A 19,981-nucleotide genomic window follows, 5' to 3' on the forward strand; every position below is an offset into this window, starting at 1 on the left:
ACAGTCTAGCCAAAGGGAGAGGAGGGGGCATGACTCCCTCTCCTCCCAGCTCTCCCCTCCCCATTGTTTAGACCACGGCATCATCTCTGTGCGGAGAGATTGACTTTTCCGACGATTCTTGTGACAGTCCCCAACGTAAATCCCAAGGAGGAGCCACGCTGCAGTTCTGGGCCAAGTAAATTACAATATACAGTATATCACCCTCTGCCTGTTACCCTCTCTCTAGTGTCACCCACTGACTGCGTCATCCTCTCTGGCACTCGCTGCTTCTCTCCGTCACCCGCTAAGAGTCACACTCTGCCTGATGTCACCCGCTGCCTCTCTCCATTATCCTCTCTGTCACCCACTGCCTGTCATCAATTACCAGTCATCCTCTCACTGGCATCACCCTCTGCATCTCCCCATCACCCTCTCCCTCTCCTCGACACCCTCTACCTGTCAACCACTGCCTCAACACGGTGTCGCCCACTGCTTCTCCCTGTCACCCTTTGCCTCTCCCTGTCACCCACTGCCTCTCCCTGTCCCTCTCCCCCTGTCACCCTCTGCCATGTTGCATATTATAAACCTGGGGTGGAGTGGAGGAGGGGAGCCCAAAGCATATTTTTGAACCTGGGCCCACCACTCACAAGTTCCGCCACTGGTGTGCAGTATAGTTTGGTAATTTTGCTAGTTTCTCAATGCACGTCATGGCAAGCAACAGATTTATTCTGCTTTGAAAATCATGCCTTGCCTATAGTTACACATCGTATAACATGCAGTGCTAAGCGCAAAGTCTAAACACACATTTTATATTGTTTATTTAAAATAACTGAACAAGAACAAGAATAACATAAACAAGTAAGCAGCATTAAATAGTTACCAGAATTCCGCTATAGTCCAATAACTATTTATCGTTTGAAAGCTGCTAGTTTTAATGACGTCGCTGCAAAATATTGGCAATAGTAATTGGCTGCCTTGCACCTTGTGACGGGGTAAACACAGGTGTCCGCTGGAATATCTGGCTGCTTCTTGGACTAGATAAGTCAAAAACACTTGTGCGGTCAGATTGTGATATAGGTTGTGAAAGCTGGCTGTGTACATTGGGCTGAGAGGAACACACAGATGATCTGTATAAAAAGAAGTAAGAAATATTTATGTGTGCGCAAGATTTGCAATGGTGAATTATATGTAATCTGATTACAATATTATTACTACCAATTACATAGATGGCACATACATATTCTGTAGCATATTACACAGAATATATGGACATTCTCATCAGTCCCTACCTCATGCACTCTAGGCTCTAGGAACCAATTAAGCTATGATTATATTTTTGGACTGTAGAAGGAAACCAATGGGTAGAATATCCACACAGTTAAGGCCATGGTGGGAATCGAACCCAAGATCTCAGTACTGTGAGGCAGCGATGCTAACCATTAGACCAATTATTTTTCAAAGAGAATCTGTATAATTGCAGTCACATTTTTTAGAATGCATTAAAAATAAAACATTTAAACATTCCTAAATTATTGTTTCCAAATTCATCACCAGCACATAACTTTCACCCACAAAGTCAGGTCCCTCTATGCAGGCGCATCTCAACTCTTTGCTGACCGCCTTGGCCACAATTCTCATCAACGGGCCCACAACATGCCTTAGTACACTTTGGCTGCCTGCGTTGGCACATCCCCTCCCTAGTCCCAGCCCATTTTTTGTAAATCCAGGTTGTGTTTGTAAAAAGCAGCGCAATGTGACAAAAAGCCGCAAAATGCACTATGTACAACTGTGAATGAGGCCCAGAATATGTACTAGCCGCCCATAGAGACAAACACTGCAGCTTCCTGCCACCAGTGGCAATTTACTTGTTAGCTCTCTTCACAATAAAGTAAACAGGGTGTGATATGATTTCTGGGTGGCAGTTTGTGTTTTGGTCTCCCAACCTATTTATTGGTCTTCCATCCTCCCTAATTGCTTTCTTCATCAGAGTCTTCTACTATCACTCATCCCCCTGTACTTCACTTGCCCGCCCAATCCTGGCACTGCATTTTAATCACTTAACTGAATTTAAGGTAAGCTAACAATATTTTACTCACTACAAATATTCTATTAACATATTCATTTCCATTTCTTTATTTTTGTGTGTTTACCTTAATGATCCTGTTATACTACTTCTGTAGGGAACTTGACCTGTAAATTGAAAGTCTCACAAATAAAAACGACTTGCATATATGTTTTAACAGCTTTACACCCAGGCGTGAACCAAACACCACCACAGCCCGTTGCCGACCCCAAACATCAGCAGCCTGTCAACATGCACATATGCAGATCTAAAAATATCAGAGATGGGTAGTTACATGGGCACAGAATGTAGTGCAAGAATACTGCTTATAGCATATACTACAGTGCATCCGGAAAGTATTCACAGCATTTTACTTTTTAAACATTTTGTTATGTTACAGCCTTATTCCAAAATGTAATAAATTAATTTTTTCCCTCAAAATTCTACACACAATACCCCATAATGACAACGTGAAAAAAGTTTTTTTGAGATTTTTGAAAATTTATTAACTCAGGTGCATCCTGTTTCCACTGATCATCCTTGAGATGTTCCTACATCTTAATTGGAGTCCACCGGTGATAAATTCAGTTGATTGGCCATGATTTGGAGAGGCACACACCTGTCTATATAAGGTCCCACACTTGACAGTGCACGTCTGAGCACAAACCAAGCATGAAGTCAAAGGAATTGTCTGTAGACCTTCGAGACAGGATTGTCTCGAGGCACAAATCTGGGGAAGGGTACAGAAAAAACGAGATTTATGGTAAGAACTTACCTTTGTTAAATCTCTTTCTGCGAGGTACACTGGGCTCCACAAGGATAGACATTGGGGGTGTAGAGTAGGATCTTGATCCGAGGCACCAACAGGCTCAAAAGCTTTGACTGTTCCCAAGATGCACAGCGCCGCCTCCTCTATAACCAAGAGGTTCAAACGAAGACTCTTGTAACGTCTCCAAAACCACTGACAAGTCCCAAGGAGCCACAGGCGGGACATAGGGAGGTTGGATACGCAACACACCCTGAGTAAAGGTATGAACATCAGGTAAGGTCGCAATTTTTCTCTAAAACCACACCGACAGGGCAGAAATATGAACCTTGAGGGAGGCCAGATGCAGGCCTAAGTCTAGGCCCTGCTGAAGAAAAGCCAAAAGCTTGGCTGTACTAAACTTGGAAGCGTCATAATTGTTAGATGCGCACCAAACAAAGTAAGAATGCCAGACCCTATGGTAAATCAGAGCAGAAGCCGGTTTCCGTGCCCGCAACATAGTTTGAATGACCGCTTCAGAAAACCCTTTAGCCCTCAAGACGGAAGCTTCAAGAGCCACGCCGTCAAAGATAGCCGGGCCAGGTCCTGGTAGAATGAGGAGGTCTGGGCGTTGTGGAAGTAGAATTGGACGCTCTGACGAGAGGCCCTGAAGGTCTGAGAACCAGTGCCGTCTGGGCCATGCTGGAGCTATGAGAAGCAGGATTCCTCCTTCCTGCTTGAACTTCCGAATTATCCTGGGCAGGAGTGACACCAGAGGGAACACGTACGGCAGCTGAAACTTCCATGGCACCGCCAGCGCATCCACGAATGCTGCTTGAGGATCCCTTGTCCTTGCTCCGAAGACCGGAACCTTGTGATTGTGTCGAGACGCCATCAGATCCACATCTGGAAGGCCCCACCTTTCCACTAGGAGTTGAAACACTTCTGGATGGAGGCCCCACTCTCCGGCATGTACGTCCTGACGACTGAGAAAGTCCGCTTCCCAATTCAGGACTCCCGGAATGAATATTGCCGATATGGCCGGTAGATGGCATTCCGCCCATTGAAGAATCCGTGAGACTTCCTTCATTGCCAAGCGGCTTCGAGTGCCGCCTTGATGATTTATATAAGCCACTGTGGTGGCGTTGTCCGACTGTACTTGACTTGAAGTACTTGTACTTGGACGGTTCTGTATTAAATGTTGGGCCAGGTTCAATGAGTTGAAGTCCGCCCGCAATTCCAGAATGTTGATCGGGAGGAGAAACTCCTCCTTGGTCCACCAACCCTGAAGGGAGTGTTGCTCCAACACCGCGCCCCAACCCCTTAGGCTGGCATCCGTCATCAACAGGACCCAGTCAGGGTATCCAGAAGGGACGACCCCTGCACAATCTTTGGTCCTGGAGTCAATGAGATCATGTGAGACCTGATCCGGTGAGGCAGGCCGTCCCACTTGGCCAGAATCAGCCTCTGGAGAATGAAATTGAGCATACTCCACCATGTCGAATGCTGACACCATGAGGCCCATCACCTGCATCGCCGAATGTATCGACACTTGCGGACAAGAGAGGAAGCAACGAATCCTGTCCTGAAGCTTCAGGAATTTCTCCTGAGACAAGAACAACCGCTGGTTGTGAGTGTCCAATAGCGCTCCCAGGTGCACCATGCTCTGAGCAGGGACCAGGGAGGATTTCTTCCAGTTGATGAGCCACCCGTGGGCTTGCAGAAACCGGACAGACAGATCTAGGTGACGTAGGAGAATTTCTGGGGAATTTGCCAGGATCAACAAGTCGTCCAGATACGTTAGGATCCTGACCCCTTGACGGCGGAGTACCGCCGTCATCACCGCCATAACTTTGGTGAAGACTCGCGGAGCCGTGGTTAAACCAAAAGGTAATGCCTGAAACTGGTAATGGAGGTTGCCAACCGCAAACCTCAGGTATTGCTGATGCGACACTGCTATAGGAATATGCAGGTAAGCATCCTGTATATCCAGGGAGACCATATAATCCCCAGGTTCCAAGGCCAGAACAATAGAGCGAAGGGTTTCCATATGGAACTTGGAGATTCTCACAAACTTGTTCAATGCCTTGAGGTTGAGAATGGGCCGAGAGGACCCATTCGGTTTCGGGACTAGAAACAGCGGATAATAGTAGCCCTGGCCCCTCTGAGCAAGGTTCAGGACCAGTAGGGTCTGTACCACCGAATGAATAGTCTTTGCCTTTGTCTGGTCCGAAGGGACGTCTGTCAGGCAAAATCGATGAGGGGGGGGGGGCGGTTTTTGAAGGCTATGGCGTAACCTCGAGTGACGACTTCCCGTACCCAGGCATCTGAAGTGGTCTTCAACCATTCCTGGGTATACCCTAGAAGCCGGTTCCCCAGGGGGAGACCCGCCCCGTCATGTGGTAGGCTTATCGGTCTTGGAAGCTGGCTGACGGGCAGCCCAGGCTCTTTTTTTTTTTATATAAAATTTTTATTGAGTGTTCATTCAAGTTACAGTTACATTTAGATATGAAAAAAAAAAAAAAAAAAAAAGGGGGAAAAGACACGAACACAACAGAACTAATATGGACAGGGGGGAGGAAGGGTATATATCAGGAAAATCTTAATACAACAATGGAAGCAGAGTATAACGAAGGAAAGGAAGTCTGCATCAGTTAGCAATTTAAGGTCCCGTGTGGACCGGAGATCGAAGCACGGAAAGGTCGGGTAAGTCAGCCAAGGCACCAGATACACCTATTTGGCTTGATCTCTCCTTATATAGGGACTAATTAAACCATTTCTTACTAATAGAGGTAGACCTTGAAGAGTAATTGCCCTCCGCTGTTTCAAAAACATAATGTTGATGGACTCTGGGGGTCATTCCAAGTTGATCGCAGCAGGATTTTTGTTAGCAATTGGGAAAAACCATGTGCACTGCAGGGGGGGGGGGGGCAGATATAACATGTGCAGAGAGAGTTAGATTTGGGTGGGGTGTGTTCAATCTGCAATCTAAATTGCAGTGTAAAAATAAAGCAGCCAGTATTTACCCTGCACAGAAACAAAATAACCCACCCAAATCTAACTCTCTGCACATGTTACATCTGCCTCCCCTGCAGTGCATATGGTTTTGCCCAACTGCTAACAAAGTTCCTGCTGCGATCAACTCAGAATTACCCCCTCTATTTTCTATCATCCGTATATTGGGGACAACCGCCGACTTCCACTTGTGAGCAATGGCGGCCTTAGAGGCTATGAGAATATGGCCCAAAAGGTATCTATCACAACTAGACAACTCACCAGAGTAATAATGAAAAAGTGCCAAGAGGGGGTCAGCTACAAGAACCACTCCTAGTATATTAGAAATGAAAAGAAACACCTCACTCCAGAGCGACTGAATTGCCGGACATATCCAGAAAATATGAAGGATATCTCCCACCATCCCACAATTCCTCCAGCAACTAGAGGAGACATCAGGCCAAATCTTATGCAGACGTTCCGGTGTAAAATACACTCTATGAACCAATTTATAATACATTTCACAATGATTCACACATTTAGAAATTTTGAAACAAGATTTAAATATATCTTTCCAGATACGTTCGGTGATAACCTTAGGGAGGTCCTTTTCCAATTTAGTCTGTGAGGGGAATACTCCATGGCGGGATTCAGTTACAAGATGTTGTTACCATCTAGAGATGCCACCCCTATTACCTCTGGGCACTAGAAGAGATATCAATCTTTTAGGGAGACCCGTATGGAGGACTCCTCGGTTGGGAAGGCAGCCTTGAAGCCAATGCCGCAGTTGCAGATATTTATGAAAATCTTGTTTAGGTATATGAAATTGTTCCTGGAATAGGGAAAAGGGGAACAAAACACCGTCTCGAAGGACATCTTGTAGGGTGAAGAGGCCTAGGTCCTGCCAATGATGTAGGTGTAAATCTGGGATCAATAGGGATATAGCATGGAGAGACAGCTGAGGGGAGGGAAGAGCGCCAGCTGGGAGAGATCTAGTTACGGTTCTCCATGCAGACAACATTGCGTGGACCGCGGAACAATCAGCAACTCTAGTAGGGACTGAAATGGTGGGCAACCAGAACAAGTCCGGCAGAGTAAAGGGAAATACAGCATTCTGTTCTAAGGATGCCCATGGTTTAACAATGCCCCGGGTGAACCAATCCCTAGCCTGAGTGAGTAAACAAGCAGTATGGTATCTCTCTAAATCCGGATACGCGACTCCACCTGCACACTTTGGAGCAATTAGAGTGGATTTCGCTATCCTCGGCTTTGAGCCCCCCCATATATATTTGGATAATAAACGATTAAACCTATTACAAATATCTTTAGGGAAGGTCCTGGGGATAGTGCGGAAAAGGTACATCAATTTTGGTAAGAGAACCATTTTCGCAGCTGCCACCCGTCCAACCCAGGAGACCTCCTGCATCATCCAGTCTTTAATAAACAGTTCAAATGCCCGAAAGAGTGGGTCGTAGTTACATCCCAGTAAATCCCGCTCTCTAGATATATGTACACCTAAATATTTAAGCGATCTAAGTTGCCACGCGTATTTATAATCATTCTTTAGACGTCTAAGCACGCTATCGGAAATATTCAGAGGGAGGGCCTCAGTCTTAGTAGTGTTCAGCTTGTAGTAGGAGACCGCTGCATAAGAATCCAGGAGAGAATGTAAATGTGGTAAAGACGATTCAGGCTCTCTAAGGCATACTAAAATGTCGTCAGCAAAAAGACAGACTTTATGCGGCATCCCCCACACAACCGGGCCCACAATTGAGTCCAATACCCTAATCCGCTCCGCCAGAGGCTCAACAGCCAGAACAAAAATAAGGGGTGATAAGGGGCAACCCTGACGAGTACCATTAGTAATATTAAATGTGGAGGAATTGCAACCATTGGTGAAAACTGAAACCGAGGGCGAGGAGTACAAAGCCAAAATAGAGTCGAGTATCCTGCCCGCAAACCCAAAACGGCCCAGGGTAGCCCGTAAATAGTCCCAGTGAAGCCTATCGAATGCTTTTTCTGCTTCTAGAGAAAGGACTACGAGAGGTTCGCCCTGGACCTGGCAGCGTTCAATCAAATTAATAACCCTGCGTGTGTTGCCCGACGCTTGCCTGCCCAAAACAAAACCCACCTGGTCAGGGTTGATCAAACTAGGTAAAAGAGGGGCTATCCTATTCGCAACCATTTTAGCAAACAATTTAAGGTCAGTGTTCAGCAATGCTATTGGGCGGTAATTCTGAACTACTGTGGGTGATATGCCTGGTTTAGGGATAGTAACTATCCGGGCCTCTAACATCTCCTTCGGGAAACACGTGGAATCAGAGGCTTTATTGAAGACTGACGTCAAAAGAGGGGCAAGGGTTGATTTAAACGTTTTATAAAAGTTAGAGGGGTACCCATCTGGTCCGGGGGCCTTATCCATGGGACAGGAATCTATGGCTGCCTCGACTTCTCCTAGTAACCAGGGAGAGCTAAGGGATTCACAAGTCTTAGGATCAATAATAGTGGGGAGAAACAACCCATCCAAGAACCCATTAATATCCGCCAGAGAAGGCTGAGGGGTACCAGGGTCATCTTTGAGGTTATATAGCCGCGAATAATATTCGGCAAACGTATTAGCTATCTCAACCGGATCAGTTACTTTAACGCCAGTAGACGTATGAATAGCATGAATGCGTTCCTTAGCTCTACGCCCCCTCAGTTTACGCGCCAGCAAACGCCCCGCTCTATTGCCAAGCATATAATATTTTTGATTAAGCCGCTGCAAATTGCGGTGAACCTCTGCTAAGGCAAACGTATTTACCTTTTCACGGGCAGCAAGGAGTTGCTTAAAGAGGGATTTGTTAGTAGGGCTAATTTTATGTGCAGATTCCAGTCGGGAGACCTCTCTTTCAGCCGAGGCGTGTCTATCTCTATAATCACGTTTAAGTCTAGCCGCTATTTGGATTGCAGAGCCTCTAACCACGGCTTTCAGAGAACACCAATGAGTGAAAACGGATGTATCCTCGGGGCGATTAGTAGCCAGATATAGATCTAGAGATTGCCGGATGGCCTGGTGAGCCTCAGGGCGGGCAAGAAGGTACGAACCCAGTCTCCAGGGACCATGAGGGACTACCCTTTTACTGGTATCCCAAACTACGACAAGTGGCGAGTGATCCGACCAAGACATTGGTAATATATCAACTTTACTTATAGATGCTAACGTCCACTTATCCACTAATGCCAAGTCTATCCTAGAATACGAGCTATGGACATGGGAATAGAAAGTGTAGTCTCGCTCTGTAGGGTGCTTGGACCTCCATACATCATACAACGCATACTCAGCTAGCAGTCGACCAAATTTGCCTGAGGGATCCTGGGTTGGATTCCTACGAAGGGTTCGGGTTGGACAGGAGCGGTCAATATTAGGATCTAACACCATATTAAAGTCTCCAAGAATCAAAAGCGCACCTCTAGTATGATCCTGGAGAGTTCTACAAAAGGTTCTAAAAAATGAGATTTGTTTGGTATTTGGGGCATAGCAAGAAATCAGGGTGGTCTCTACATTATCTAACTGACCCACTAAGATTAAGTATCTCCCGTCAGGGTCTTCATATTTAGAAGATAAAACAAACGGGCAGTGTTGCGCTATAAGAAGAGCCACGCCAGCTTTCTTGGCGGGTCCATTTGCAGTATAACAATGGGGGTAACGTGAATTAGTGAAGAGGGGGGGATTCTGACTCTGAAAGTGCGTCTCCTGAACCGCGACCACATGCGCCCTAAGCTTATGAAAATAATTTAAGGCCAAACTTCGCTTTTGGGGGGAGTTCAGCCCTTTGGCATTAATAGAGACTATGTGCACCATATTCAACTACAAATAGAGCCGATGACTCTGTAGACCAATTTCCGTGCATAAACTGATATACCTGATAAGGGGGGGGGGGGGGGGGGAACACATCAGAAAACAGGTGGGAAGACATAGGGAAAATAAAAAAGACAAAACTAAATTGATCTCTCTTGAGATCACAACCAGTCGCCATAGTGTGGCGGCTGTGTAGGCTAAAGGGGGGGTTAGTGGCATATCTCCTACCTGCCACCATACATTTGTACTTTAAAATAATGAACACGAGAACATCTTAATACTAGAACAGATGAATACACATGTGTTTGAGCAAAACATTAAGAGCAGATAAGGCGGAGCAAAAGCGCTCCAACATGGTAACACAACGCAGTAATCAAACACTAACATCAGTCCAGCAACTCTCACTACATGTCAAAATTCCCCAACAGGCCGACATTTATAATAAACTGCTATGTCTGAGGAGGCGCCAGGCAAAACGCTTGAAAAACAGAGCAATTAGTAAAACAAAATATGCAAACCGTGAATCACATCCGAAACACGGATAAATCGCACACTGTACTCAGCGCCTCCCCAAACACACCACGGCCTTTAAAAACTCAGGTAGGGGCAAAGGTAATATTGAAACAGCAAACAACTATATCCGGAGAGTCACTGGAGTCATAGCAGTAGAAACATAGCAACCATGTAAGTTGCCCGACCCAGAGCAGGCGTCTTCACTTCACCGAGGACCAGTCCTGCTGAAGTCAACAGGGGGAGGCAATTTCGCCCCTTCATCTGCAGTGGAAATGGAGACAGTGGAGCCATTTAGAGGAATCAACAGCTTAGTAGGGAAACCCCAGCGATAAGGGACATTAGCCTTTCTGAGGGCAGCAGTGATGGGATGAAACGATCGTCGTTTATAGAGGGTGGCTGCAGACAAATCACCAAAGAGTTGAAGTCCTTGAAGGGCAGAAGATGTGTCAGACGTCGGTCTAGATGCTTTCAGTAAGGCCTCTTTAACGTGAAAGTAGTGCATCTTCATTAGGACATCTCTAGGGGCATCGTCCGGAGCCGCTCTGGCCTTTGGCAACCGATGTATCCGATCAATAAGGAAGTCCGCAGAGGGAGACTGAGGTAATAGAGCTTTAAATAAGGCCACTGCATAATCATGTAAACTGCTGTGCGACACCGACTCAGGAACACCACGCAGTTTAAGGTTGCTACGCTGTGATCTATCCTCCAAATCCTTGACCTTGTCCTGTAAAAGTTTCACCTCCGCCTCTAATGCATCATGAGAGTCCAGTAGGCTGTTATGGGACCCAACGACTTCCTCCATTTTAGTTTCCAAATGGTCAGTGCGGCCACCCAGGTCATCTATAGATTGTTGACATGCCGTTAAGTTGGTACGGAACTCGGCCGCCACCTCTTCCTTAAAGCGAGACAAAAGTAGCTTCATAGTTCCTACGGTGAGGGTATCTCCATCTCCGACCTTGTCCAGACTCGAAGCGGCTGTAGATGCAGAATGGGGCGCCTCCACAGGGGGAGGGGTCTGAAGAACTGCGTCCTTAGTGGAGGTCCCAGTGGCTTTAGGACGGACATTTTCGGAGATGACTTGAAAAATGAAAGCTGCGAGACAGGTTTTGAAGGTTTGCCGCGTCGAGAAGGCATAATAAGGCACAGAGGAAAACAGCTCAACGTTTCTAAACACAGAAGATAGAAAAAACTGAAGGCTCCACTGTCTCAGGGACTAGTAAGACATCTCGTAGATAATGGCAGGGGTAGGAGATAACTCTCGCATTACATTGGCATGAGCAGGGCTGACAGGGCTATGAGACTAGCCATCCTCTTATGTACGGAGAAGAAACACCGGGGGGATCTCCAGCCCAGCACTCCAAGTGCACTGGTGATAATCAGGCTAGGACGGCAGGCTATATATATTCAAGATTGCTATAATGAAAATTTGAAGAACTCCCGGCAGCTCCAGGTGTAGATAGAGGGGTGACAGAGTTGCAGTCCATCCACGAGGGAGGGTCTCAGGTGGGGGAGGGAGGCGTCAGTAGGTTTGTAGGTAGGGTCCGCCGTGGTCGCCCCCACGGCCGTATCACTGCTAAACTTCAGCCCCCGGTAACGGAGGGAGCTGCGCAATCCTCCTGTGCTGCCCAGTGAGTCACCCACAGCCGTGGACGGACTCGTGGAGGGGCAGGGGTGCTGCAGGACCCCCGAGTGCCCAGAGGTGAGCAAGCGGGGGGGGGGGGGGAACTCGCCTGCCGCACGGGGCAGTATTCGCCACAGGGGGCGGGAAGGTGCTGTATGGGATGTGGTGGGATCGGCGTGGTGAGACCCCAGGGGCACGGGGGGGGGGGGGGCAACCCCAAATAGCCGCTGGACTCAGACAGGGGGGGGCCGCGGCCGGGTCGGCGGTCCGCCCGCAGCAGCGGGGAACGGACGCCCGTACAGAACTCGTCGGGTGGGGAAGGGGTGTTCACCTCAGTTAGGCCGGGGTAGCAGGCCACGCACACCCGGGTGCCGCTGGATGTCTCCTCCGGGCTCCCGCCGAGTCCCTCCCCGTCGCTCGGCAACCAAGATGGCCGCCGCCTGGGCTCCGGAGCGCTCGGCTCAGGACAGGGTCCAGGCAGGTGTCTCAGGCGTCCCGGGGGGGCCAACCACTCAGCTGGGGGGATGAGCAGAAATTGAGGCCCCGGCTTCAGGGCAGTGAGTAGGCCGCAAACCGCGGGAGCCAAGAAACCGGCTCCCCGATTCCGCTGCACTAACTCACTGGTAACACCTCTGGTAGATAATGCTGGCCAGAGCACGTAGGGTAGGTAAACAGGTGTGAGGAGGCTGTTTTATAATGTAGAAACTCCCAGGTCCCTGGGAGCTCATGTAAAGTGCAGCCTGCTCAGTCAGCCTCCAGGCCAAGCCCCCCAGCCCAGGCTCTTTTGGGCTTTGGCTTACCAGGTTTGGAAGTGCAGGCCTGTTTGTGGTACGCCTGACCTTTTGCTTTACCTGAAGGACGAAAGGGACGAAAGGAAGTACTTTTAGCTTTCGTCACATAAGGAGCAGTACTTGGCAGACAGGCTGTTTTGGCAGTAGCCAAATCAGCCACTATCTTATTTAAGTCCTCTCCGAACAGGATATTCCCTTAAAAGGGAGTACCTCCAGGGTTTTTCTAGAATCCAGATCCACAGACCAGGATCTCAGCCACAATATCCGGGGAGCCAGGACTGACGTAGTAGAAGCCTTGGCTGCCAGAACACCGGCATCAGAAGCCGCCTCTTTAATATAGTGAGAAGCTGTGACAATATATGACAAGCATTGTCTAGCATGGTCAGTAGAGATTTCAGCTTCCAACTCTTGGGCCCACGCTTCAATAGCTTCTGCAGCCCATGTCGCTGCAATAGTGGGCCTTTGCGCAGCACCTGTGAGGGTGTAAATCGCTTTCAGACAACCCTCCACACGTTTATCCATAGGCTCTTTCAGAGACGTGACGGCGGTGACAGGTAGAGCTGAGAAAACCACCATCCTTGCCACATGCGAGTCCACTGGAGCCGCCCGGTAACGGAGGGAGCTGCGCAATCTTTAGACAGCTCTGGCGCGAGGGGATAGCGAGCAAGCAGCTTCTTGTGAGGCACGAACTTCTTACCTGGATTTTCCCAGGATTCCCGACGTATATCAACCAGGTGATCAGAATGAGGTAAAACTTGTTTAACCACCTTCTGACGCTTGAACCTATCTGGTTTCTTAGGAGGAACAGATGGCTCGGGATCATCCGTAATCTGTAGAATCAACTTTATAGCCTCCAATAGATCAGGAACATCCACTTGCGAACTGCTATCCCCATCAGTATTATCAGTGTCCGAATCTGTGGGGTCAGTGTAAACGCCATCTTCATCAGACGAGGTGTCAGTGACAGCAGTGGACTGTGAGGAAGTAATGGCCCGCTTAGAGGACCCCTTGGTCTTAGGCGAGCGAGGGTTAGACTTTTTAGTAGTCAGTAACTGGTTCAATTTCTTTAACTGAGCGGACAAGTTATCTGCCCACGGTGGATTAACCGCGGGGACCATATACGGTTGGACCGGCATAGTAGGTCCCATAGGGGGCGTTAGTTTAGTAACTAGCATATTCAGTAGTGTGGAGAAGGTAGCCCACGGCGGGTCATTCTGGACCCTCGCTGCCACAGTCCCAGTGGGGGACAAAGAACCCCCAGAACCAGAGCCCTCAGCTGCTATATTTTCCTCAAAAGTATCTGCGGCTTCAGCACCACTCCCAGTGTGTTAAGCCCCAGAACCGTTACCCTCATAAGCAGACATGTTATAACTTGCAGTATAAGGTAACACAGTACAATTTGTCAGCAGCACAATACCTGACCCAAACCCCTGCGCAGTGTAGTCAGCACAAACAGGGATTCGGGAAAGATATGGTGACTAAATCACAGAGAAAAATACAATGAAAGTATATCTTGTGAATATCCTATATTATATTATAATAAACCTGACGCACCTAGCCCCCACAGGTTATAGAATATAGGGATAGCAAGCTGAGTGAGAGACACGAAATGGAAGTCACCCAGCAGGCCAATGCACACACATATAGTCACAGTTTGTACAATGCAGACGTTATGACAAGCAATAATACTGCACTGGACTAGCTTATATATAGCTATGTAATCAATAGATATAACACTGCACAGTAAAGACTGGATGTATATCACAGGGTACTTGTACCAAATAACCCTGACCAAATGCACTTATTCATAACTATCACTGTCTAAACGATATGTAGAATACTTAAGTGTCTTGTAAAGGTACAGCGCTGACTGTCAGGCGGCTTTACAAAGGAGGATTTGCCCAAGCAGTCCCAGGAACAGTGTAGCTGAGAGAAATGGCGCCCAGACACTGACAGGGAGTGAGGGAGAGACAGATATGCAGCTCCAGGGTGGGAACATTTACTGTAAGTGGCGCCCTGGGGCTGGGGGAGCGGCTACAGGTCTAAGCCCTATCCCCCTGCTGGACATAACCACCGGTACTATGGACTTAATATAAAACGGTTTATGAGAGAAACCGACCTGTGCCCGTGCCCTGGTGGCCTAGTGGGGTCGCCTGTACTGCCACAGTGTCCACGCCAGCGCGTGCGGCCCACCTCTCACCGGCCGCGCCGGGTCGCGATATAGAGCGAGTCCTGCGAACGGGACCCACTTACCACCTCCCGAAGCGCGGCCACGCGATCCTGGAGAGCCCCAGCCGTGTGCGTCTAACGTGAAGAAAACCGAAGCCTCCTGCTGTAGGTACCCGGCAACCAGGACACGGGAGTGTACAGCGCCGCTGGGAAGTGATGGAGCTGCAGCAGGGAATGTCTCCTGACATCTAAACTCTGCTGCAGCCCTTGTAGTCTTCACTTTTCTTCACAAAAAAGCTCTTCTTAGGGCTGCCAGGAGCAGCCCCTCTGTTACGTGCCTGCTATCTGCAGCACCAACTACAAAACTGAGCTCCTGTGCAGGGAGGCGGGGTTATAGAGGAGGCGGCGCTGTGCATCTTGGGAACAGTCAAAGCTTTTGAGCCTGTTGGTGCCTCAGATCAAGATCCTACTCTACACCCCCCAATGTCTATCCTTGTGGAGCCCAGTGTACCCCGCAGCAGAAATATCTGCTGCTTTGAAGGTCCCAAAGAGCACAGTGGCCTCCATCATCCATAAATGGACGAAGTTCGGAACCACCAGGACTCTTCCTAGAGCTGGCCGGCCGCCTAAACTGAGCGATCGGGGGAGAAGGGCCCTAGTCAGGGAGGTGACCAAGAACCCGATGGTCACTCTGTCAGAGCTACAGCATTCCTCTGTGGAGAGAGGAGAACCTTCCAGAAGGACAACCATCTCTGCAGCAAACCACCAATCAGGCCTGTATGGTAGTGTGATAATCAACAGGGAGAAAGGGGACGGGGAGTACCCCCTGCACAAGTTAAAAGTCAATATGTTCTTTTTAAGTGTAAGAAAGCCCCAAATAATACATATACTCTGGTTACTAATACTATACCTAATACTGTATTGGGGGTGCTGCCACAGACAACGAGATTAGAAACAAGAAAAAAGGACAGAAAGGATTGTCTCTTAGTTGGCGCACAAAGAGAGAGAAAATTGATTTATTTTTAATTCTTAATGTTTTTAATTAAAATATAACTTTTATTATTAACCTATAAAAAAGAAGATGTGAAATATATGAAAGAATCTTTTATTATTTATATATATATCATTATAATGAAAATTGTATTAAATTTTATTCACTGTGTGTGATTTGTCATTTTATTCAATGTTTATGAGAACCAGGATCACCATACACCTAGAAAAGTTATATATTGACTTTTAGGAACAGAAGATACATTGTGTCTAGTTAAGTCTAACAGTGTTGTAGTTTTTTTGAAGGACTGTATGGTAGTGTGCCCAGACGGAAGCCACTCCTTGGTAAAAAGCACATGGCAGCCCGCCTGGAGGTTGCCAAAATGCACCTGAAGGATTCTCAGACCATGAGAAACAAAATTCTCTGGTCTGATGAGACAAAGATTGAACTCTTTGGCATGAATGCCAGGCGTCATGTTTGGAGGATACCAAGCACTGCTCATCACCAGGCCAATGCAATCCATACAGTGTAGCATCATGCCGTGGGGATGTTTTTCAGCGGCAGGAACTGAGAGACTAGTCAGGATAGAAGGAAACATGAATGCAGCAATGTACAGAGAAAACATGGATGAAAACCTGCTCCAGAGCGCTCTTGACCTCAGACTGGGGCGACGGTTCATCTTTCAGAAGGACAACGACCCTAATGACACAGCCAAGATATCAAAGGAGTGGCTTCAGAACAACTCTGTGAATGTCCTAGAGTGGCCCAGCCAGAGCCCAGACTTGAATCCGATTGAACATCTCTGGAGAGATCTGAAAATGGCTGTGCAACGACGCATCCCATCCAACCTGTTGGAGCTTGAGAGGTGCTGCAAAGAGGAATGGGTGAAACTGCCCAGAGATAGGTGTGCCATTCTTGTGATTTCTTATTTTTTTATTTTTAATAAATTTGCAAAAATCTCAAAAATAACTTTTTTCCCATTGTCAATATGGGGCATTTTGTGTAGAATTTTGAGGGAGAAAAATAATTTATTCCATTTTGTAATAAGGCTGTAACATAACAAAATGTGTAAAAAGTGAAACGCTGTGAATACTTTCTGGATGCACTGTATATCTCCAGCCATCTTTATTTGTACCGCAAATAACCAAGTAAAGGTAAGTTATAAATACCTGTCTTATTCACACAGGAGACTTCAGAATGTTAATGACCCTCAACTAAACACACCCAAGTTGCTTTTATGTACACTTTCACCCACTTTATTCTTTATCATTCTAACAATATTCTACACTTAAATAAAAATCTCTTCAGCACGTACTTCACTGACAAAAAACAATGGATAACAATTTAACGAGTTTCCCGTTTACTGGCAAATGAGTAAGCAGCTGCTGCGGTGTTCTAATGTTACACTTCAATAGCAATCTCTGATTGGTTGTCATATGAAACACCCATCAGAATCTTTCAGCACAAATTAGTATCAAACTAATCCAGGTGCAAAGCACTAACAAAAACTTGCGTGTGTATGTATAAAATATATACTGTATATAGAGAGAGAGTCACACTAATAACAACATTGAAGTAGCTTACCCATACGTCCGTCTTGAGGTGGACTTATCATGGACATTCTAGTTGGCCCAGCCATAGTAAACTGCAGACATTAAAATAAATACTACATGTATATGGGGTTAGATAACATACACCCCACTGTGAACATCACTCCAGTATCCCCTATGGGTGACAGAAAAATATTGATTGTCCATAACAGAACGGGAGTTGGTTTACCCCCTGACTCGGGATCAGTATGATATCTCGGTTGTTGGGATCCCCGGCGGCGAGCGCAGCGTGTCCCCTCGCCACAGGGTTATATTCCCCCTTGGGTGGTGGCGTGGACCACCACCCGAGTGAGGATTTCAGCAGGCGGTCGGAATCCCGGGTGAAATATCATCTCGCAAATGAAATGCCTCCCCCTGCCCATCCCTCACCCTACATCCTTGTGTTTCTGCCTGTGGAACAGTTGTATAAATGCCATAATTAAGTATTAAATTATTATTTATACTTAAAACTAAACTTACATTCTTCTTCTTGGGTGCACTAGGAGGAGGAGTAAAGTCCATTGATTCAACCCTGTCCAAACATAAATGATAAATATGCTAATTACACATCGTATGTACAGGAAAATCTGTCTCAGTTGGGCTATACACAGAGAGGCTACTGCCAAATCATACAAACAGCACTTCAGATACACAATTATGTACATATGTGCTTGAGGACCCCCTCCCCAATACATCTAACCAAAGATCAGATATTTGCACCATACTTACGTCTTGGCATTGGGCGCACGTGATACAGAGACAGAAAATGGTGACGTTCCATTCTGCTTCTCTGGATGTGCTGCTAAAGAAAAGAAAGGTGCCATTGTTTTTCAGATTAATTGAAGAGAGAGATAAAAATATTTTTTAATTTTCAGCAAGCCAATGATTACGTTATATGCACCACTAACATTCACTGCCATCCCTAGCTCAGGATATACCCTAATGCCACCTTGCTACTTGGAGATGGCATTCCTCCCCCACAGGCATGAAGGAGAGATGCTGACAGTTAGCTATGTGCTGAATCATTCATCAATTTACCTATTGTCTATATTAAAATCATACTATGTTTGACATAAGTATGGCAGAGGGCTTTTATTCCCGTGTTGACTGTCATGGTGCACTGATAAAATGCTTAGTTGCTTTCGTATCACTTCCTAATAATGGCAGGGTATGTAAATCATACACACCTGATTTACAAACTAATTGGAAGAGCTATAAAATGAAAACTATAATCATGCAAAAAGCTGCAATCTGACTCATTGACCTTAGTTACAGTGGGCCTGAACCTAATCTGAAAATATATTGGGCACTCCTGGGAGGTGCCTAGGAGGTGGCTATGCGGACACACAGATAGTCCATCACCCCTCCAAACATTCACTTGACTGTAATGCTTGTTTGAAATGCCAGCTGATATGTTATTACAGATAGAGGTCTCTTTTATGGATATTTATTGGTTTAACTTTTTACTGAGGCTAAGGCTAATGTAGTACATCCCTTCTGAAGGTTAGAGGCAAACCAATGCATCAGGTCTAGTTCTAAATGATTTGGCACCATTAAAATTATGTATTATGTATGTATTATCGGCCAGACAGTTCATTTGTCATGTACACTGACACTAGCAGTATAGGAAATAAAACTGAACTTCAAAACTTGACACAGGAAAATAATGTACTGCTGACTGACAACTGTAAGTGTGTACAAAAAACAAGCTGGTCTGAGTTGAAATTCCTGAACATGTGTATTTAATAACTGTCTGACATTGCAGCTTTGTGCTACAGTATGTACTATACAGTGCTACAGGGCATAGAGGCCATATACAGAAGAGCACCAGTCAACTGAAATCTTGCCTACCTACTCATCAGTCCCACCAGTTTCAAACACTGGTACCCCAGGCTACCTTGTCTGCCACCTAATCATCTTCCATTGACACTATGGCTGTGCCTGAATCAGATTCAGGATTCTGCAGACCATTAAGCCTGGAGAGGACAATATAAGGATGTTTCCAGCATATGGGTTACTCCTCATACTTTTACTCTTTTAGAATGTAAGGGGTTGGGTATGTGTGACCAGCGGTCAGGAGACCGCCAGTCACAATACCGACGGTGGGATACGGCCTGTTACATGGCCGGCAGGGGGGGGCGAGCACAACGAAGCCCCTTGCGGGCTTGGTGACACGCTGTGCTCACCACAGGTTATATTCCCACTCTATTGGTGTCGTGGAAACCCACCAATGGGAATAGTCCCTGTTGGTCAGTATGCAGACCGGCGGGATTTTCAGATGCCGGGATCCAGGCGTTGGTATTGTGACCGGTGGTCATATAACCGCTTCCCCTCTCAAGTATGGCCCTCTTCCCTCATGTGCTTCTCCTACCTTACTTATACTATCATCTACTAAATACTCATAGAAACATAGAATTTGTCGGCAGATAAGAACCACTTGGCCCATCTAGTCTGCCCCTTATTTTTTTTTTTTTTATATTATTTTTTATCACTAACCTTATTTGATCCTTATTTCTTTGTAAGGATATCCTTATGTCTATCCCATGCATGTTTAAATTGCTCTACTGTCTTAGCCTCTACCACCTCTGATGGGAGGCTATTCCACTTGTCCACTACCCTTTCTGTGAAATAATTTTTCCGCAAATTTCCCCTGAACCTCCCCCCTTCCAGTCTCAGTGCATGTCCT

General features: G+C 46.7%; 1 protein-coding gene across 5 annotated transcripts in view; it reads right to left on the bottom strand.

Moving 5' to 3' along the window:
• Nucleotides 1-780: 780 nt before the first annotated feature.
• Nucleotides 781-19,981, bottom strand: part of RNF212 (ring finger protein 212) — a 476,056-nt gene continuing 456,855 nt past the window's right edge. For all 5 annotated transcript variants that reach the window (XM_063925682.1, XM_063925685.1, XM_063925683.1 and 2 more), the window contains 5 exons: nucleotides 18,025-18,097; nucleotides 17,776-17,827; nucleotides 17,291-17,351; nucleotides 2,130-2,169; nucleotides 781-1,106 (listed from right to left, as the gene is read on the bottom strand). In XM_063925682.1, coding sequence (XP_063781752.1) covers nucleotides 911-1,106; nucleotides 2,130-2,169; nucleotides 17,291-17,351; nucleotides 17,776-17,827; nucleotides 18,025-18,097 — 422 coding nt within the window. In that variant the 3' untranslated portion in view covers nucleotides 781-910. The remainder of the gene's footprint in view (nucleotides 1,107-2,129; nucleotides 2,170-17,290; nucleotides 17,352-17,775; nucleotides 17,828-18,024; nucleotides 18,098-19,981) is intronic.

The sequence above is a fragment of the Pseudophryne corroboree genome, chromosome 6 (assembly GCF_028390025.1).
Source record: "Pseudophryne corroboree isolate aPseCor3 chromosome 6, aPseCor3.hap2, whole genome shotgun sequence".
Taxonomy (NCBI): domain Eukaryota; kingdom Metazoa; phylum Chordata; class Amphibia; order Anura; family Myobatrachidae; genus Pseudophryne; species Pseudophryne corroboree.